This window comes from Arvicola amphibius, chromosome 6 (assembly GCF_903992535.2).
Source record: "Arvicola amphibius chromosome 6, mArvAmp1.2, whole genome shotgun sequence".
Taxonomy (NCBI): Eukaryota; Metazoa; Chordata; class Mammalia; order Rodentia; family Cricetidae; genus Arvicola; species Arvicola amphibius.
In genome coordinates this window covers 8956869-8979469 of record NC_052052.2, presented here as the reverse complement: position 1 = coordinate 8979469, position 22601 = coordinate 8956869, and the positions used below count along the sequence as shown (strand labels likewise).

The 22601-nt window shown below is 41.5% G+C and overlaps 1 protein-coding gene across 1 annotated transcript; it reads right to left on the bottom strand.

Annotated features, from left to right (window-relative positions):
* Positions 1 to 6243: 6243 nt before the first annotated feature.
* Positions 6244 to 18125, bottom strand: LOC119817958 (arylacetamide deacetylase-like 4). The gene is made up of 4 exons (XM_038335425.1): positions 17958 to 18125; positions 10288 to 10504; positions 9514 to 9577; positions 6244 to 7018 (listed from the first exon to the last, which is right to left on the bottom strand). The coding sequence occupies exons 1-4, from the start codon at positions 18123 to 18125 to the stop codon at positions 6244 to 6246; spliced, it is 1224 nt and encodes a 407-aa protein (XP_038191353.1).
* Between the last annotated feature and the right edge of the window lie 4476 nt (positions 18126 to 22601).

Here is a 22601-nt window from a genome sequence, read left to right as displayed (position 1 = left end):
CCCAGTACAACAGAACTAACTGAATGTATCCCATACAGCAGATCTCCTACAACAAAGAATTTACATCCTTGGACTCCCCTCCTTCCCAGTTCCCAAGCAAACACGATTCTGAACTGTAAGAGTCTGGCTGCCTTAAATACCTCCATATATGGGCCTATGTAATGTTTTTTGTGTAACAGCATTACCAAATTAACATATAGTTCACAACTTTGTCAATACTGCAGTGAACAAGATTTTTTCGTTTAAAATAATAATCGGATATATATATATATATATATCACATTTCCTGTATTTTTTTATTTCTGTGGGTATTTCATCATCCATTTATCCACTGAGAGACATTTATGTTACCTCTACCTTTTTGCTATGATGCATAATGTTATCATAGGCTCATATGTATGCAAATTTTCAGTCATGTTTACGTATTTTTATTTGTCTACAATACATTTGTATGCACATGTGGGTATATAAAGTAGATATAAAATCCATAAACATTAAGTCAGAGGCGTCTTCACCAAATGAATTCTCTCAGGAGTGATGATCCTCCCTCTACAGTCTTTCTGGAAGAAATATTTATAGGGACCTCAGCATAGCCAGTACACCAACAGGATATCATTTATCCATCAATCACAGGTGAGAGAGTTGATCCAAGAAAGGCTATGGTTACATAGAAGAGCATCGGCAACTTTATAACTTGAATGTTGTGGGTAGTAGGGTGGTTTATGGCTACTACAGATGCATCTAACAAACACTGACTGATCAGAAACCTATGGTGGGCACTCACAGCATGAAGTACAGAGGTCCCCTGACCATTCCCTGTGAACATTAAAGAGGAATAGGCTAAGCAAGGACAATGACCTTGGTAACACTGACAGCTGTTGTGAAAGATTGCTTTATGTAAAGATGTGTTACATTTGTTTATGTTGCAGAATATTACTTTAACTATGTAAAGGTATGTGGCATGTGAGGGTGGGAGAGCAGCAGAACTGACCCCACTCCTTGCTGTCCAATACATGGGGTAAGTCAGCTGGAACAGAACTGAAGAGCTCACCTGAGGGGGTGATGATAGGGAGTGAAAGGTAAACTGGCTGACCAACACAGCTACCACCCAGGCCTAGAACCAGGGCTACAAGGTTTTCCACCCCAACACCTCATCTATGAACTGCTGGAGCATGTGAAGCTATTGGTCCTGAAAACCCAAAGCTACACCATCTCCATGACAGAAGGCAACAATAGGTTATCCAGTAGGAATCCCAGTGAGGCTGTAGTAGAAACCTACGGCCTCAAACCAGACCAATGACTCATTGCAATGAACACTATTGAATGAATTAAAGATGTATGGACTAAAGGGGTAGTGACTCACTGAGCCACACTGCAGCTTCCATGCTAAGATTTTTATAATTTGCTTTTTTTATTTTGTTTGTTTTTTGTTTTGGTTTGGTTTGGTTTGGTTTTGCTTTTAAATTTTATTTTGTGGGGGAGGTTGCAAGTTAAGGGGACAGAAATGAAGAGAGAGGGGAATGAATGGGATCAGGATACATGATGTAAAATCTGCAAAGAATAAGTAAAAAGTCTTATAAAATAGTTTGAATAGAAGAGACTGAGGAATTTCTTTCTGAACATATAGAAAATATCTTCAGTGAACTCATAGCAGAAAATTTCCCTAACTTAGATAAAGAAACAACTATATAGACACAGGAATACTTTAGAACATCAAACAGGAAAAATATAACTTCCCCTTGTCATATTATTACTAAACAAGTAGATATTTAATGTATTGAAAGTGACAGAAAAGAAGAACAAGTTACATATAAATGCAGGCCTGTCTGAATAGCATCAGATTTCACAACAGAAACTATAAAAGTCAGGAAGGTTGGAATGATGTTCTTCAAGTGTTGAATAACAACAACTATCAAATCTGCCTATTATACCCAGCAAGACTACCAGTCATAACTGAAGGAGGAGGCAAAACTTTTCACAATAAAAACAGGCTTAAGGAATTCATGGCAACTTCAAAAGCTCTACAAGATACTTGAAGGAATTCTTCAAACTGGACAGAAAGACAAACATGCACTTATGGTCACATAGAAGAATAAATCAGACCAGAATAAAAGTTAAGCTTGGAGGAATTAAAAAGAAACAAACACTGTACAGCCAACAAGATGACAGGAACTGATACACATATTTTAATAACTCTAAATACTTATGGTCTCAATCCCCTCATTCAAATGACACAAAAGAGCAGTTTGGATTAAAATGAATGATTCGTTGTCTCCAATAAATGTGCCATAAAGTACAGACAAAAGGATGTAAGACATATTCCAAGCAAATGAAGTAAGAAGCAACAGAAATTGCTGCTCTAATAACTGATAAAATTGACTTTACACCAAATCTAGTCAGAAGAGATAAAGAAACTTAGTTCATACTGATTAGGGGAACAATGTATCAAGAGTTCATTATAATCCTAAACATACACACACACAATATCAGCACCCTAATTTCATAGCAAATATTCTGCTAGAGGTAAAAATAAATCACAGGTTAATCCATCTCAAGAACAGCAGACGACTCCAGAACTCTATTTTTATCAACAGACAGCTCATCCAGTCAAAAATTAAGTAGAGAGTTCTTTGAACACGCTGGGCATTAATCCTCTATTGGATGGATACCTGGTAAAAGTGATCTCCATTCAACAAACTTCCTTTTCACTCAGTTGGCTATTTCCATTGCTGCACAGACACCTTTTAGTTTTGTGGGATCTCATTTGTCAATTGTTGGTATTAATTACTGAGCAAATGGAGTCCTCTTCAGAAATTCCTTTTCGGCAACTACTCTTTGTGGGCCTCTACTGTTCTGTGTTTTGATCTAGAAGTTTCAGCAATTCAGGTTTCACATTAAGACCTTTGATCTATTTGGAGTCAGGTTTTTTTTTTTACGTATTTATAGATATGGTTCACTCTTCTGTATGTGGACATCTAGTTTCCCAGCACTATTTTTTGAGGTTCGGTGTATATTTTTCATTTGGTGTATATTTTTCATTTGCTGTATATTTTTCATTTGGTGTATATTTTTCATTTGGTGTATATTTTTCATTTGGTGTATATTTTTCATTTGCTGTATATTTTTGGCACATTTGACAAAAATAGAAAGCTGTAGATGACATGTGATTGGATTTTCTAGTCTGTTCTATTGATTAATGCTCTGTAATATAGCTTGAAATCTGGTATACTAATTCCCCCAACCTTGGTTTTTTGTTGTTGTTTGTTTGGTTGGTTTTTTTTTTTGTAGAGTTCCTTTGGCTATCTGGGGTCGTTTTGTTTTGTTTTGTTTTGTTTTGTTTTGTTTTGTTTTTCGAGACAAGGTTTCACTGTAGTTTTAGAGCCTGTCCTGGAACTAGCTCTTGTAGACCAGGCTGGCCTCGAACTCACAAAGCTCCCCCTTTCTCTGTCTCCCAAGTGCTGGGATTAAAGGTGTGCGCCACCACCGCCCAGCTATCTGGGGTCTTTTGTGATTCCATATGAATTTTAAGATGGTTTATTCTGTTTTGTGAAGATTGTCATGGGGATTTTGCTTAGTATTGCATTGAATCTGTAACTTGCTTTTGGTAGGATAATCTTTTTTACAATGTTAATTCTACCAATCCATGACTGTGAGAGGTATATCTCCTAGTCTTTTCCCCAATCTCTATCTTCAGCAACTTAAAGTTTTAATTATAAAGATTTTCACATCCTTGGTTGAATTTATTCCTAGATATTTTTTGAGATATATGTTAATGGGAGTGTTTCTAGTGTTTTTTCTCAGTAAGGTTTTTAATAGTATACAAAAAGTTTGATGATAAAAACAGTGTGCTATTACTGGCACAAAAACAAACTAGGAAGATCCAGGGAACAGACTAGAGGACTCAGATATGAACCCATGAACTTGCAGCCACTTGGCTTTTGACAAAGATGCTAAAAATACTTACCAGAGAAAAGATAAGCCTCTTCAACAAGTGATGCCAGAAAACCGGTATCCTCATGTAGAAGAATGAAAGTAGGCTCTTATCCCTCTACTTGCACAAAAATCAACTCTCAGTGGATCAAAGATCTTAACACAGGGTAGGGCCTAAAACTCATGGAAAAGCTGGAAAAATTACTCAAGACACAGGCATAAGAAATGACTTATCAATTGGAAAACAATTGATCAGGAGAGAAGACCAATTATCAACAACGAGAACCTCCTGCAGTTAAAATGCTTAGGTACAGCAGAAGAAGCTGTTAATTAAGTGAGAAGGTCACCTACAAAGAGGAAGAAAATCTTTGCCAGATGATATAAATGTAAATGTAAACCTGATAAAGGATAAGTATCCAGGAAATACAAAGAACCCAAAAAAATTAAACAAGAAAAGAATTTTCTAAAAATGGGCCGGGGAGCTTAAAACAGAATTGTTCAAGGAGAAAATACAAAGGGTCAACAAATAATTGAGAAAGTGCTCAAAATCTTGAGCCATCAGGGACAGGAAAATTAAATCATACTGAGATTCCATCTTACTCTCGCAAGAATGGCTATTGTCAAATTAAAAAAAAAAATAACCAATACCCAAGAGGATATGAAAGAACAGGAATAGTCACTGCCAGTAGAAGTATAAACTGCCAGACACAGAAAGACAATTATCACATGTACTCACTCGTAGGTGGTTTTAAAACATAAAGCAAAGAAAACCAGCCCACAAACCACAATCCCAGAGAACCTAGACAACAATGACGACTCTAAGAGGGACTTACATAGATCTAATCTACATGGGAAGTAGAGAAAGACAGGATCTCCTGAGTAAATTGGGAGCATGGGGACCTTGGGGGAGGGCTGAAGAGGGAAGGGGAGAGGCAGGGAGGGGAGCAGAGAAAAATGTAGACTAGATCAATAAAAATCAATTTTAAAAAAAAGTATAAACTGGTACAGCCATGAGGGAAATCAGTGTGAAGGTTTGTTAGGAAGCTTAAAACCAAATTTCCAAATGACCCAGATATACCACTCCTGGGCATCTACCCAAAAGATTCCATATACGCCTACAGAGATACCTGCACATCCAAACTAATAACTGCTCTATTTATAGCAGCACAGAAATGGTATCAGGCAGGATGCCCATAAACAGATGAATAGATAACGAAAGTGTGGTACACAGGCACAATGGAATGTTTTTTTTATTACCTTATTCATTTATTGTGTGTCTGGGGGAGGGACACCTGCCATAGTACACAGATGGAGGTCAGAAGACATTTGGGGGAATTGGGTTTTTTTATTTCCACCATACGGGTCCATGGAATCAAAATCAGGTTATCATACTTGGTGGCAAGTGCCTTTACTCCTTAAGCCATCTTAGCAGCCTTACACAATGGATTTTTATCCAGACATCAAAGAAAATAGAATGGTAAAAAATTTTTAAATGGATATAAGTGGAAAATATAGTATTGAGTTAAACTAGGATCCAAAAGACAAAACCATATGTTCTCTTTCCTATGTGGCACAAACACATATGTATATGTGTGTGTGTGTGTGTGTGTGTGTGTGTGAGAGAGAGAGAGAGAGAGAGAGAGAGAGAGAGAGAGAGAGAGAGAGAGAGGTAGATGATTTTTAAAATCTTAAAAATAAGCACAGGAGAAGGGAAAGGAGGACTTTCAGGAGAAATGTATCCCATAGTTAAATCTCAATAATTGTATCTCTGATATTTCAAAAACTCAAAAAGCCATGACTAAATTAATACCTATTATGAGAAACCTCAAATTCTTGATTATGCTCTGTTGGAATTCCTCTTTAAACTTACACCCAGATGTAGTTTCTCTTCTAGTGTTATTGAAAATTTGGCATTCTGTTTCTGCACAATTCTCACATTTAACTGCATACATTGAGTTTCATTTTTATTTTGATCTTAGTGTCTTTCATCTTTAATTAGCTGCTATTGTGAAAACTTAAATCTCCTATCAAAAGAACTGCACAAAAGTCCCAGACATATTTCCTCACTTTGATGTTTCTGTCCCCTGAATGGCAGCAGCAGATGACAGTGTAAGATATAGCACGGACTAATTATCCTTGGAAGCACATACGCTGGGTTTTCCTTCCTATAAAGCTACCAGTTCTTTGATTTCTGCTTCATCCTGCTCTCTTAGACTCTGCATGATGTAAGTTTCTCTGCCCAGAACAAAACTCAGCAAACTCCACAGCACGGGAAACCTTTTATTTCATGACACTCAGAGATCAGGGTAACTGTCATATGCTCTTTATGTAACCAACAATAGTGTTTACTATTTTCACGGAGCAGGGGAAAGACAAAAATTTCCAGTCAAACAATACTAGGCATCCGTGAAAGCCATCCTCCACATGGTTCCAGGTCACAGGGACCCCCTGGTCTTCAAAGCGCTTCTTGTAGAGCAAGCCATCGTCCCGAAGGATGTCATTCTCACAGGTCACCAGGAATAACTCAGGGAGCTGAGCAATGATCTTGTCGTCTGCTAAGACGGGTGAAATCTGTACATCAAAAATGTGTTTTGTTTCTAGATAGGCAGCCTCATTAAAACATCCAAGAAACTCAGGCTGTAAGTCTTGACTCCAGAACCTTCTGGGGATGTTGTCAGAGCTGATCCATTTCCTGTACTTCTTCCACTTTTCCAGAGGTATGACAGTACCTGTCAACATGGCATCTTTCCAAGAGATGTCGATGGCCAGGTATTTACACAAACAGAAAATCATGATTTCTCTAGTAAGAAGTGGGACATTTTTACTCTTCTGATGAGATGGTAAGCAGAAATTAATGGCCTGGATTATTGGAGTAATTAGGATTTGAGCCCTGATCTTGGGGACACTAGGGCTACTGAGCAAGACCTGGACGATAGTGGCCACAACCCAAGCTCCAATACTCTCTCCACAGAGCACCACCCGAGAGGGGTCTACACCATAGGTTTCCAGGCCTTTCAGGAACTGGATCGTGGCACTCAGGCAATCATTGAAAAGGACAGGGTGGTGGTAGTAAGGAAGCTTGCGGTACCTAAGGGAGAAAGAGCAAACACAGCATGCTTATTTACAAAGGGAGAACTGGAGGCCATTTCAATCCCCATCCTCCACTCTCAAAGGGGACTGAACCTGACTCGATCCCCAGAGTGTTTCTAATAAGTAAACATGGTAGCCATCATTTTTCTTACATGGACTTGAGGAGCATACCCAGAGCCATTCATTCAACCCAGGATTCTCCATTCCAGCCCACACCATGCTTCTCACGGATGAGTCAACCACACGCAGGATAAGGTAAGTTCAAAGCTGTTGCCTTTAGAAGTCAATTAGCCACCAAATACCCAGAAAAGTCATTTGGTACTACTGCTACTTCTATTGACATAGATTCGGGGGGACACCTCTCCTGATGTACTGGGCACATCTTGATCATTGTTAAAACTACAGCTAGAAACCCTTCAAATTGATATTGATGCTAACACTAAGGTCTGATCATAAACATTCCTTTTGATGTTTATTTTTCTGTAGTCAAGCTAAAAGTGTGACAAGGGGGTAGTTTTACCTCCTATTTGAGAGCTCTTAAACTCTTCCTTGCTGCCCTGGTTGCCATGAGGAAGTGACTAATAGTCAAACAACCAACTGGACTACTCTTGTGCCTGTGCTGGGCACTCTGAGCACCACGTACACCTTGCAAAAGCTCTCGACATCCGTGGCCACTTGCCAACTCATGAGTCCAGCTCTCACACTTGCAGCCCAGCCAGCACTGTTTGGAACATCGCGCATCAGACTCTCCCTGCCACTGTCATCAAAGCCAGAGGAGAGACCCTGGCCCTAATAGTCTAATGGAGGGACTCTTGGGACTGCTACAAGAGGAACAATGTAATGATTCTCATGGATATAGTTATTCATTTGCATGAAGATCTGCTAAGACTAAAACGTATATATTTTTTAAAACTACATATGACAGTTGAATGAGAAATGTCCATATAGACTCATGTATTTAAACACACTTGCTCTCAGTGGTGGTGTTTGGGAAGGTTATAACCTTTAGGAGATATTATAGCCTTGGTAGAGGAAGTATGTCATGGAAGGCTGACTATAAGAGTCCATAGCTTCACCCTGCTTCCTGTTTTGGTTTCCTCTGCTTTCCATGTACAGGTGAGATGTGTTCCCCCGTTTCCTACTGACATCCCTCCCTCCCCTGCCCTTATGGCCTCTGACCCTTGGGAACCATAAACCAAAATAAACCCTTTCTTTTTTAAATTGTTCATAGTCAGAGAGTTTCTATTAAAGCAACAGAAAAATAACTAATGTGGAGCTGGTGCCAAGAGTAGGGTTGTTGCTGTGAAAATCTCAATCATACTGTTTTCTGAGGAAAAGTTTAAAGTTTAGACTGTTTGGTCAAAAGTGAGACCCCAGCCCTCTGACACCCCTATATCCAAAGAGGCTAGAATGTAATATTGAGTTGGAACTGTTACCCCAGCCTGACAAGCACTTGGACTCCAACTCCCAGCCTGCCAATCACTGACCCCTTCCCAGGAGGGTCAGGACCACTCCCACAGGGTATTTAGGCTTGCTTAGGTGAAGAAAAAGGAACACCTGGTTTTGGGTTTGCATGTGTGCTCCCTCTGTCTTTGCCCTGCCATGCTCCCGGCCACCTGGGAGCATGTCATTTATTAAACACAGGCATTTAGTTTGGTCTAATATGGTTTAATTGGAGTTCTTTGTGTTGGCGGAGTGTCTCGTATTAAGATTTTTCTTAACATAGACTTTAAAAGTCATTGTGAGAATGACTGGCCTAATTTGAAGCCCAAGCCATGAGAAGGAGCCCATGCTGGACACTGCCTGGAACAGGAATCTGGATAGCCTAGAGACTTAGGATAGAACCAAACATGACTAACAAAAAAGAAAAAAGATATTCTGCTGTAGTCATAGATCAGTGTCTAGCCCCCATCATCATCAGAGAGGCTTCCTCCGGCAGCTGATGGGAGGAGATGCAGAGATCCACAGCCAAACATTACGTGAACTCGGGAACCCACAGAGAGGGAGAGGAATGATTGTAAGAGCCAGAGGGGTTAAGAGAACACAGCTCACAGAATCTACAAACAGGGCTCATAGGGGCTCCCAGAGACTGAAGCAGCAATCATGGAGTCTACATGGATCTGCCCTAGGCCCTCTGCATACATGCTGTGGTTGTTTAGCATGGGGCTTTTGTGGAACTCCTAAAAGTAGGGGTGGGGATGTCTCTGACTCTTTTGCCTGCTCCTGGGATCCTTTCTCTTTTACTGGATTGCCTCACCCAGCCTTGATATGGGCATGGCACTCTCTAATCTCATATTCACATTGCAAATTAGGGGCATCTTTTCAGACTTCTGTTGTTTTGATCATAGTGTGCCCATGTATATGGGACCATGTGCAAGAGAATCAGCATCCCTGGACTTCTTTTGGAGATCTTTAGTTTTAAAAAACCCACACTATAAATGCTGCCTCCAATGGAGAAGTCATCAACAGTCCCAGGACTCTCAGGCCACTTACCCCACTGATAGCAATACTGAGTCTGTCTCCCGGACCAGAAAACTGCACAGGTTGTGGTATGTGTCTGCAATAGAAGGTCCAGCGTGGACCCGTTGTGATGAGAACACACAGAACATAGCAATGCTGCAGCCCCATGAATAGCAGCTACCATAATAGACATGGCTGACATCCCCTCTCTGAAGTCCAGAGAATTCCACGTGCTTCAGTATATCAAGAGCAAGGAGAAGTCAAAGTGACCAAATGGGAGAGACATTAAGGTGCGTGGGAAAGGCTGAAGTGTAGCAGAAGTGGCTTCTATAGTGTGTTTTTAAGGGCCCTTCTCTAGGGAGAGAAGACTAAATGGAACTATGGCAAGTGGAGCTAGTCCACCACTGTGGGAAAGCAGAGCTGGAGAGGTGGATAGATTTTCACAACAGTGATCCGGCTGAGCTCAGGGATGCATGTAAGGATGGGGCCTTTGTGGAAGAAAAAAAAAAAACAGGGATAACCAGCGCTGTGAGTGGGAAAGAGGGAGTGACACCCAGTGCCAGAATAGCTCCACTCAGACATTGCTGTCCCAACCTGGACATAGACTAATATGGAAAATATTCCCATGGAGATTACAACATGACTGGCTGATTTGATCCCCAGTCTTTTTGTCTACAGTCTCTAACAGAAATTCTAACTTCCACTTGTTTTGACTCTCCCCACCCAAAGAGGTCCTCATGGGAATGTGTGTAAGACTCTGCCTCTCATGGGGACCTTCCTCTCCCATCCCACATGAAAGCTACTTACCCAAGCTACCAAAGATAGCACCCCCTCCATGGTAGAAGATGATGCCTCTCCGGAGTTGGGAGGACATCGCCTTGGGCTGGAACAGTCTCACAGGGATTGACCCAAAATGCATGTTGGTTACCACCACGGTAGGGTCCTTCTTTATGGTCCCTACATCACCAAAAAACTGAATAAACTTGTTCATAGTGCAAATTCTCAGCTTCTCTAGTGTGTTCCCCTGTTGGAGGAAAATGAAGGGGTGAGGGCAGGGGATTATAGAGCAGGAAGGTAGATGCTGCAACTACTTACCATTGTTCAAACATAGTCACCATTTCTCACCCACCTCCTACATGCACAAGAGTCTCATGGGCATACAACTGACTTTGCACTCTTTCATATGAGGAAGGCAGTTCATGCTTTTGTTCCTAAAAGCCCCCCCCCCCCCCGCTGGATGATGATGTTGTTGGAACCCAAGCATTTCTTTTTCTCTAAATTCATGTTGAAATGTCATTGTCAGTGTCAGTGTTAAAAGATCGATCATTTAAATGGTAATGACATGGAAGCCCCATGTGTGGATTAAGTCCATGCTGAAGGGAAAGGAATCATTACCTCTGGCATAGTCTCCTGGGGAGTGAGTTTGGCTGGAATTTTCTGTCTTATGAACATAGGCACACTTGTCTTTCTACCACGGGATGATACAAAGAAGGCCCACTGATGACACCTAGTTCTTAGGTTTTCCAAACAAACCCTGTAAGACAAACTACGTTCTTTTGTCTGTAAATTGCCTGGTTTGTGGTACTGTTAGAGCAACATTAAAAAAATAAGACTTTGCCTGAAGGAAAACCAGTTTTTAGGGCTGAGTGGCCATTAGTCATTAAGAGGGAAAAAACTGAATGTCCCAGGCAATAGCTCTGACCTCAGTGTCCCAGTTAGTTGTCAACTGACACACCCAAGAGTTGCCTGAGAATAGATTCAGTTGGTACATTGCAAGATCAGATTGTTCTGAGGAGATTACTGTGTGAGATTGTCTTGATTGTTAACTGATATTAAAGGATGGTTCAGCCCACTGTAGGCATTACCATTCCCTAGCCAAACGGTCCTGGGCTATATCAGAAAGCTGAATAAGCATGATCTTTTGAGCAACCCATCAAGCAGTGTTCCTCTATGGTTTCTGCTTCTTCAAATTACTGTTTGAGTTCTTGTCCTAACTTCAGTGATCAACAGCGACCTGGAGCTGTAGCCTGAAATAAATCTTTCCCTCCCCTACCTCAGAGTGTTTCATCGCAGCAAAATAAAGGAAACCAAAACACTGACCATCTTTTGCTCTCTGGATGACTGTACCCAGACTGAGATGGCAAAGACCGTTTCCCAGCAGTGCCAGCACTCACCGCCAGCCACAGCTGTGGGATATGGGGACGCTTAGTCTGTACGTGTCATTGACTGGAAGAAGTCACCTGATGAACTAGGGATGCGATATGGCCCCTAACACAGGGATGAGAAGGCCTGAGCACACTCCCCAAATGGGCTCTGGGGCCCTGTTTTCATTCATTGATTTGGAAGAGAGGGGGAATGCATACATAAGGCTGTCAGGGGACAGTTAGAGTCAGGTGTCTTTTTCCACCATGTGGATTCCAGGCTTTAAACTCAGTTCATCGGGGTTCATGGCAAGAGCTTTTGCCCAGTGAACCAATTCACTGACCATTCCAATTTGATTTTAAGCTAATATGCTCACTCTGATATATCTTTGCTAATATAAATTATAGCTATGTTTTAGGAAACATTACAGGGTCTCACAATGTATGTGCTAAACGCTCACAGTCACTGGATTGTATCCTCTATGGACTGCATGCTTAGGGTTCTTCTTTGTCATAAGGAGAACATCATGGTGGGCTAACAACAAAAATTATAGCAACTGGTGCTTACCAGGGACCTATAATGTGTCAGTATTAGCCCAACTTGCTTGACCCTTCTAAGTCAAGCACAAGAATTTTCTCTGTGACAGAATGGGAAACTGAGGCATGCCAATGTTGAAGTGCCTTGTTCAGAGTTGTTCAATAAGATGTAACTGATGAACTGGAAAGAATTTGTGGTTGGAATCAAACAAGCATGATTTCAAGTGTGAGCCCTACCGCCAGCTATCTGGAAAGCCCTGAGCATTACCATTGCCCACCAACCTCCCTTGTCTGCAAGTGAGAAACTGATATCAATGGAAGTGACATAGGGAGGAGGGGGAAACTGGGAGACCTTCAGAAGGTCTTACTGACAAGTCCCAGAGGACCAGCTCTAGCTCTTGGTTGAATGAACTTGTTTTAGTTCAGAGTCCAGCAGGGAGCCCCAGTGTATTTCCTTCATGGACTCAATTGTTTTCTGTTAGAATTGGAAACTAACGAGTCAGCCTACAAGGCAGAGGTGACCTACCTCCCACCCAGAACACCATACTCTATGCTGACTCCACCAAGACCATCAACACCTCAGCTCTGGACACCTTAACATCAAGTTTCTTCTCTCTGGCCCAGGCTAGCTCCACCTCACATATATTTCCCATTCCCTGTGGCTCATCTAACCATTCTTCTTTCCCTGAGAGACTCTTTTACATGGCTCAGACAGATGGCTTCAAATTAATTAAATACCCAAGTTTGGGGATCATATTTTTAAAGAAGCCACCCCTCTTGTAAGACTAACTACTTCCAGCTCTGAGGTCTTCACAGTACTACTAGACTTCCATAGAAATCACCTAAGACTTTATTACAAGAATATGAACATCTGTGAATCTCCCTTCCACCAAACCAGAGGTCTCTGGGGGGAATGATCACATCCCAGTGGATGCTTAGGCTCCACCTCTAGAATAATAAACCCTTGTTGACTAAGTTTGGATAACACAGTGTCACAGCAGTACCACTCCCTAAACATCACATTCTCCCAAGCTATGACATATGTTTTAAAGGTGAATTATTTTGTATGGATATCTTCCATGGCTTACAATTTGGGGCAAAGATTGTGTACTAGGTAAGATAATTACTATAATAAACATCAGTATAACTGTATTATTATTGCATTACAAATATACTATATCTCAGGAATGCCCTGTGGTCCAAACCTCAGAGAGAAACTGAAACACTCTTAGAACGTGGTCTTTAAGGGCCTCCATAGGTACAAGGTACAAGGGAGTGACCTCCGCTGGAGCAGACCTGAACCAGTGACCTCCACCAGAGCAGGCCTGAGCCACCAATTTCTGCAGGAGCAGGCCTAAACAAGTGACCTCAGTGAGACCAGGACCAAGCCAGCAACCCCCACTGGAGCAGGCCTGAGTCAGTGACCTCTACAGGAGCAGGAATGAGGGAGCAACCTCTGCCAGAGCAGGCCCAAGACAGCAACCTCGGCCAGAGCAAGCACAAGCAAGTGACCTCTGAGGGACCAGGCCAAAGCCAGTGACCTCCATAAGACCAGGCCCAGGCCAGCAACTTCCACAAGAAGAGATCTAAGCCAGGGACATCTGCAGGGACAGGCCCAAACCAGCGACTTCCAACCGAGCAGACCTGAGACAGTGACCTATAGTGGAGCATGACTGAGCTAACAACCTCCTCTGGAGCAGGCCCAAGCCAGAAAACCCTGTGGGACCAGGCCTGAGCCAGTGACCTCCACTGGAGCAGGCCCAAGCCAGCAACTTCCTCAAGAGAAAGCCTAAGCAAGCGACCTTCATGGAAGTAGACCTGTACATAGATGATAAATGGGTTGAGAAAGAAATCAGAGAAACATCACCCTTCACAATACCCTCAAATAGCATAAAATATCTCAAAGTAACTCTAACCAAATAAGTGGAAGACTTGTATGACAAGAACTTTAAATCTTTGAAGAAAGAAATTGAAGAAGACACCAGGAAGTGAAAAGATCTCCCATGCTCTTGGGTAGGCAGAATTAACATAGTAAAAATGGCAATCTTACCAAAAGCAATCTACAGATTCAATGCAATGCCCATCAAAATCCCAGCAAAATTCTTCACAGACCTCAAAAACCAGTACTCAACTTCACATGGAAAAGCAAAAAACCCAGGATAGCCAAAACAATCCTGGACAATAAAAGAATTTCTGGAGGCATCACAATCCTTGACGTCAAACTCTACTACAGAGCTACAGTACTGAAAACAGCCTGGTATTGGCATAAGAATAGACAGGAGGACCAATGGACTGAATTGAAGACCTGGATATTAATCCACACACCTTCGAACACCTGATTTTTGAGAAAGTCACTCATAAGTGGCTTTTAGACATAAAGCAAAGAAAAATATACCTACTATTCACAGTCCCAAAGAACCTAGAAAACAAAGAGGACCCTAAGAGAGACATACATGGACCTAATTTACATGGGAAGTAGAAAAAGACAAGATCTCCTGAGTAAATTGGGAGAATGGGAATTATAAGAAAGGGTAAAAGGGAGTGGAGAGGAAGGGAGGGAAACAGAGGAAAATATATAGCTCAATAAAACAATAAAAATTTATTTTAAAAATCAATCTATGGGGAATCCCTGATTCCGGTGCAGTGGAGTTCCATCTGGACAGAACCTTCACCTGGCGATGGAGGGAGATAGAGACAGAGCCACACATTGGTGCACCGCACTGAGCTCCCAAGGTCCAAATGAGGAGCAGAAGGAGGGAAAACGTGAGCAAGGAAGTCTGGACTGCGAGGGGTCCCCCCCATCCACTGAGATGGTGGGGCTGATCTATTCGGAGCTTACCAAGCCCAGCTGGACTGGGACTGAAAAAGCATGGGATAAAACTGGACTCCCTGAACATGGTGGACAATGAGGGCTGCTGAGAAGCCAAGGACAATGACACTGGATTTGGAGCCTACTACACATACTGGCTTTGGGGGGGCCTGGCCTGTTTGGATGCTTACCTTCCTGGACCTGGATGGAGTGGGGAGGAACTTGGACTTCCCACAGGGCAGGGAACCCTTACTGCTCTCTGGATAGGAGAGGGAGGGGGAGTGGAGGGGGGAGGGGGGTTAATGGGAGGCGAGGAGGAGGCGGAAATTTTTAATAAAAAAAAGATATTCAGCATGAAATAAAAAGAGAAATTTAAACACCAAAACAATCAATCTATTTCTCATATCTTTGTGCGTGTGTGTTTCTGCATGTGTGTCCTTGTCTGTGTGTGTTGATATATGTATGTACTATGTATATGTTAATGATGGCTTGAAGTACACAGTGTCGCACATGGTGGACAAGGGCTCCAGCTCTGAACTGTATTGTCCAATTCTTTACATCTTGTAGTAGACCTTGATTCATTCACAGCAACCTTTGAATCAATGACAACTTCAGGAAATGCTGAATCTTTATCTCTAGGGACTTGTAAGACACTAGAGGTGGTGTTTGACAAAGTCCTTCACACCCAACTTCATGCAGCTGGTTTTCAATGCTTTGCATCACTCCTATGAAACTCCCCATCATTCTTTCTTTCTAATTTTTGTCTCTTTGAAACAGGATTTCCCGTGGCCTAGGCTGTTCTCACACTCATTATATAGCTGTGGCTGAACTTAACTCGTTGTCTTCTCTTTTCTGCTCACAAGTGCTGGGGTCACAAGCCTGCACAGAACCTGGTCTAAAAGAGTCAACATTGTGCACTTTGTTTTCCAGAAACAAAAGAAAGGGACCAAAAATTGGAGACTACAAAGCTCATTCCTTTAGCTTCTGGCTCTCAAATTCGTGTTTGTCTGGGACCAAGAGTAGGCTCTTGGTTGAGAACTGTAGACTCTTTCCAGGTTTCTTTCTTCTCCTTAAACTTCTTATCCTCTTGTCTACATCTTCAGTATATTAAAACACCCTGATTTCCTCTTGTTCACCTCCCTTCTGGACAGCATACCCTGGGGGCTTTGGACTGGATAGAGGAGGCAGGGTCCTCTTATATGAAACACATGCGGCAGGACCAACCGTAGATCATCACCTCATCTTAGGTGAAAACCTGTAGGATCTGTCAACTGTGAGTATTTAGCTTAGGGGCTATTTTCTTTTTTGCTTAAATTTTGGAGAATTTCATACATGAGTACTGTATTGATATCATTTATATCATTTCTAGCTCTCTATTCCCTGTTCCCCCTCACTCCCTCTCAAATTTATGACCTCTTCTTTAATTAGTATTGTTACATTTACACACACATACATGCTGCATGTGTATATAATACCTACTGTGTCCATTTAGTATTGCTGTTATGGACATGTTTTAGGGTTGACCACTTGGGATTAGATGACCTAGCACAGAGCTTGCCCTGGAGAAAATGGATCCTCCCTCTCTATGCAGCCATTGATTACCTGTAGCTCTTCATCTAATGCTGAGGTTTTGTGCAATTTCTCCCACCGCATTGGCATGGCATCTGGTATTGCCACTGTGCAGGCCTTATTTAGGCAGTCAAATCTCATCAACCATAGCTGAGATTTCATGGGTGCCACTTCCCTGGCAAGATTAGAAGACACTAACTTGCAGCAAGCACCTGGTCCGTATGTTCTTACAATATGATCAAAATTCAGAGAATTGGGGCCTATTCTTAAATAAGTTCTAGTGATTAGAAAGATCCAGGTGTTGGGGTGGGGGCATTTGGAGACCCAGGGCCCTCATTTGTGGTGCTGGGCTCTAGCCTAGCCTGAAATTCTCAGTCTTTTTATTTCTCCGACATGGTCCATTTTTCCTCGTGAAAAATCCCAACAGCATAGGAACATACATTTTTACCACTTACCAGAGCCTAGGAAGATTTTGACTTGAAATATAATACTTCCACCTACCTGATCAGAAAAAAAGGCCTTGTTCCCATGAGGATTCTGAAACATAGGTTAAACAAGAGGCTCTCACAGCCAATGAATGCCAAGCAGAAATGCTCAACAGATCGCTTGGTTGAGTGCTTCCCACCCCTTCTCCCCTACCTCTTCCCTTTAAACAATCCCCTGGGGTAATAACTGTTCTGTTTGGCCACTACCAAGTATCCCCGCACCCCAGTATGGGAGCATCAGGACTTTCAAATTGTCTGTCTCCCATATTCTTTTTATATGTGCTGCACTTGTTGGCAGGTGCTGATCCCTGACCCTAATCTCAAGCCCCAAACCTGGCACGGAGCTCAGCTTTCCAGGGCAGCCAGGCTGAAAGGCTGAGTGATTATCACATGCGTGATTTGCCCTGCAAACAATGCTCATGTGCTCAGGACAAAGTTGAACAAGTTAATCTATGGTCTCAGCAAAAAGCACCTGCGGATGGGAGGAAAGAAGAGGCTGGAGCTGTGGTTGAAGGTATTGGTGGAACCTCTCAGATGATGAGCGCTTGGGGGGCAGCAACTCCATCTGAAATTCATTGCAATCCCCAGAAAAGAACCCAGGAGGCGAGTGTGGTCATTCAGCCTGTAATCCCAGCACTTGGGAGGTGGAAGCAGTGGGCTCAAGGCTGGGCTGGACTATATGGTGAGACTATCCCAAAGGAAAAAAGATAAAGGGAATGGTGAGGAAGGAAGGAAAGGAAATATGAGTGAGGAGAAAAAAGGAGCAGGGAGGACAGGGAAAGAAAGAAGAAACATAGGAAATTCCCATGATTCTGAAATTCCTCAGATTCTGTCTAGTGGGAATCTAGAAAAAGAGGGGAGGGAAATGAAAATAGAAGAAACAATAAGATACAAACAACACCCCCAATCCGTGGTGTCCCCCAAGAGCAAACTCACCAAAGCCATGAGGAAGAGCACAAAACAGTGCATGACCCTCAACTTGACCGGATGCTTTAAAGAGGAAGGAACTTCTGTTGTGAGAAAATGCTTAACCACAGCCCATACAAGGTGTCCCAGGAAGAATGTGGGCAGTCCTCCCAACAGTAGCAGCCACAGGACAGCCATGATCCCGAGACCCTTGGGAGCTGCTGTCCTGAGGAACTAACTTCAAAAGCTCTGAAAGAAACAGCTAAGCCACTTTTATGCACTGCTTCTTCCAACCCAGTGCTTCAAGCATGCTCTTGAACTGACCTGTACTCCAGATAGCCACAGAAGCCAGCCAAAAAGAACAGAGGTACTTGTTTCCTGGGGAACAAAAGAACAGAAAATCATATCTCGCCCACCAAGGTGGATTGGTGCAGGACAATTGTCTGTATTCTGTCTATTATATTTTAAATAAATGCTGATTGGTCAGTAGCCAGGCAGGAAGTATAGGTGGGACAACCAGACAAGAAGTAGAGGTGGATCAATGAGAACAGGAGAATTCTGGGAAGAGAAAAGCTTGGTCCACAGTCCTGGCCCAGCCACAAAAGAAGCAAGATGTGACTGCCTCGCTGAAAAAGGTAACTGAGCCATGTGGCTAACACAGATAGGAATGATGGGCTAATATAAGTTATAAGAGTTAATAAGAAGCCTGAGCTACTAGGTCAATCAGTTTATAACTAATGTAGACCTCTATGTGATTTCTTTGGGGCTTAACGATTGCTGGGACCAGGCAGGACAGAAAACCTCAGACAACAGTGGATTAGAGAGGTGGGTTTCTCACAGTGTTATGAGGCTTATGCATCCCAGCAACTGGGGAATTCCGGGAAGAGGTCTGACATGGGTTTACCATCTTAATGTCCAGACCCTTCAACTGTATCACGTGAGAAATGCCCCCTTTCCACACCAGAGTCTATTAGGGTGAGGAACACACATCTCATTCCCAACTTCTTGGTTCACTACCTTCCCACTATCCAGTACCCCATCCAGAATGCAGAGGTTTGCAGAGAATTTTCTGGTTAAAAAATCATCAATTTAGGATTGGTGACATGGTTTAAGAGGAACAGGTACTTGGGGTGAAGGCTGATGACGTGAGTTCAATCCCTAAGACTCACATGATGAGAACAGAGGACATTCATGTACTGAAATTTGTCCTCTGCCTTTCATACATGCACTGTGACATGCCAACAGATGCACGTGTAAATAAAAGTAATTTTAAAAAGTTATCCAGGATGGTGATGTGGTGCAGCAGGTAAAACGATTGGTACACAAACCTGTAAACCTGAGATCAATCCCTGGATACCCAATTTAAAAAACCCTCAAATACAGTGGTGTGCATCTGAAATACTATCACTCCTTTCAGGAAACCAGAAGCAGAGACAGCCATCCAGACACTCACGGACCAGCTCTCCTGGAGTCCTCAGTGGGGCAGAAACAAGATGACAGGACCCAATTGCTGAACGGTGTCTTCTGAGCTCCACAAGCACACTGTGCACACTCGCAGACACATCATAAACACACAATGTAATGGATAACTTTTATGAAAGAGAAAAAATAGGAGTGGTCTACTTGATCCCTCAAGAAAAACACACCTAGTCATAGAAAATAAACAAATATCTTAGGGTGATAAGATGGAAAAATTATTCCAAAACAAACGGAACTAAAAAGCAAGAGGACTCCACTATAGCTACTCGACTACGAAAAGAATAGTCCGGAACCAAAACTGATACTAAGAGATCACTTCTTCCTAACCAAAAGAACAAGTCATGAATAGGCTATTATAATTCTAAACATACACACACTACGTACAGCTACCCCCAACTTCATAAAACAAATATTACTAGATATAAAGTTACATATTACTCCCAGTATATTAACAGTGGGCAACTTCAATAGTCCATCTCAACAATAGAAATGTCATCTTTCTCCCCAAAATTGATGTATATAATTTGATGGTGTGTGTTTATCAAGTTTTGCTATTGGGATAATGCTGAGTTCATAAAAGGGTTCAATAATTGTAGTGTTTTGAACAAGAATGTCCCCTTCCACAGGCTTGGGTATGTTTACACTTGAGGAGGTTTAGAAGGCATGGTCTTTTCGAAGGAGGTAAGTCACTGCGAGTTTACAGACTTGCGCCATTTCCAGTTTGCTTTTTCTACCTCCTGACTACAGTTCAAGATGTGAGCCCTCAGCATCCTGTTCCTCCCACCACGCCTGCTGCATATTGTCATGCCTCCCCACCATGACAGATTCTTACCTCTCTGGAACCACAAGTTCAAATAAATTCTTCCTTCCATAGGTTGCCTTGGTCATAGTGTCTGTTAGAGCAACAGAGGGGTGACTCATACAGCTTCATTTCCAACTGTCTTAGTTTATGAAATAGTTTGAAAGGCATTGATGTTAGTTCTCTTTCGAAGGTCTGGTAGATTTGTACAATGAATGCATCTGGGCCAAAACTGTTTCTACTGGGGGATTTGTTTTCTATCTCAGTCTTGATGCTTGTTATAGATTTAAGTTGTTTATCTCTAACGTTTAATTTTGATAAATGATATACATATAAAATTTATCCATTTATCTTATCATTTCCTACTCAATGGGATATGATCTATTAAGGATTGCACTAGTGATTTTCTGAATTTTTTAAATATCTGTGATGATAATTCTATTTTGGTCTTAAGAGTTTTTGATCTGAGTTCTCTTTCCCTTGATTAGTTTACTATGGTTGGTCAATCATATTTATTATTACAAAACAATCTATTCTTTGTTTTAATGATTCTTTGTATTCTATTTATCTCTATTTCATAAATTTCTCCCCTAATCTTAATATTTTTATTTTTATCTACTGAATTCAGGTTTGGTCTACTCTGGTTTTTCTAAAGTGTTAAGGTAGAGTACAAAATTGTCAATTTGGAATTTCTCTGACATTTAATAGAGATATTTCACACTATGATTTCCCTTTTGGACTGCTTTGAATGTATTCTATGATTTTGATATACTGTATTTTCATTCTTAATCATTTCAGAAATTTCTTGATTTCATCATGTTCCATTCAATATTCAATAACAGGCAATTTGATCTCATGAACATGTAAATGTTCTATAGTTTCTCTCAGTGTTGTGTTGTAGTTTTGCTCCATTGTAATCAGATAGAACACAAAGAATTACTTCAACTCTCCCATATTTGTTAATACTTGCCTTGTGTTATAATACATGGTCTGGTTTTTTTTTTTTTTTTTGAGAAAATTCCATGAGCTTCTGAACAAAAGAGTATTCTCATGTTGGATTGAATGTTCTATAGATGTCAGATCTATTTGATCTGTGCTGTCATTTATTTCAGATGTTTCTCTATGGGAGAGATCCTGTCATTGGCTGGTAAGAGGAGGCAGGAAGAATCTTCCACTATTACTGTATTGGGTATGACCTGCTGCTTTGGCCTTTTAGTAATGCTTATTTTATGAAATTAGGTGTACAATGTTTTGTGTGTATATGTTTAGAACCAAATGTTCTCTTGATAGGTTCTACCATTAATCACTACACAGTGACCTTTATCTCTTATGACTAGATTCGGTCTAAAGTCAATTGTGTCAGCTATTAGAACAACTTCTGTTTGTCTTCTAGATTCATTTACTTGGAATATATTTTCCCATCCTTTTGTCATAAGTATTGTCTATCCTATATGGTGAGGTACATTTCTTGGAGACTTTAATATAAGCTGATATTCTGTGTCATTTAATTAAGAAACCGAGACTATAAACATTTAAAGTGAAATGTGTTTGTTATTTCTTACCATTTTGTTGATTTACAATCTTTGGTGTTTTCCTATTCCCTCCTCTTGCTTAAATATTTTCAAGTGTGCTTTATTCTTCCCTGTCGCCATATGAATGTGTTTGTTTTAGGACCCTTCTGTAGAGCTGACTTAATGGTTGTGAAATCTTTAGTCTGTTTTCATTAAGGAAACTTTTCCCTTTTCAATTATGACTGATAGTTTTGAAGGGCATAATGGTCATAGACAGACTGAGCCCCATAGAAAACAGGGTCTTGTAATGATATATTGTTTGTATTTTGATAAATAAATCTTGTCTGAAGACCAGAGACAAAGCTAAAGCCACTAAAGGTCAGGCAATGGGGACACACACCTTTAATCCCAGGATTTGGGAGGTAGAATCAGAGGGATCTCTGTGAGTTTAAGGCCACTCTGGGCTACAGAAGAGTGTAGATCAATGCAGAAATAATCCAGGTGGTGGTGGCCTACACCTTTAATCCCAGTACTAGGGAGTCATAAACCCTTAATCCCAGCACTAAAGGGAATGTAAAATGAGAGGAGAGAGAGGCTGGCTGCTTAGCTTGCTATCCCCCTGCCTTGGTAGAGGGAAGACTTCTCAGTGTGACAGTCAGTTGACTTCCTGTTGCCTGAAAGAGGTAACAGTCTCGGCTCCAGCACCACCTCTGCCCACATCTACCATGTTCCCTGCCATGATGATGACGGACCGAACCTCTGAAACCATAAGCAAGTTCTCTCAAATATTTTTATAAGCATTGCCACGGTCATGGTGTCTCTTTACGGCAATAAAAATCCAAACTAAGTCAATAACTAAATGTAAAGACACTTGTTAAAGACCTT

Excerpts from the sequence above, each read along its gene's own strand:
- LOC119817958 (XM_038335425.1), bottom strand. The coding sequence starts at position 18,125 with ATGGCTGTCCTGTGGCTGCTACTGTTGGGAGGACTGCCCACATTCTTC. Across the intron at positions 10,505-17,957 it reads TGCTCTTCCTCATGGCTTTG|GGGAACACACTAGAGAAGCT; the intron begins GTGAGTTTGCTC and ends TTCCTCCAACAG. Across the intron at positions 9,578-10,287 it reads TGCTATCTTTGGTAGCTTGG|ACACATACCACAACCTGTGC; the intron begins GTAAGTAGCTTT and ends CTTCTATTGCAG.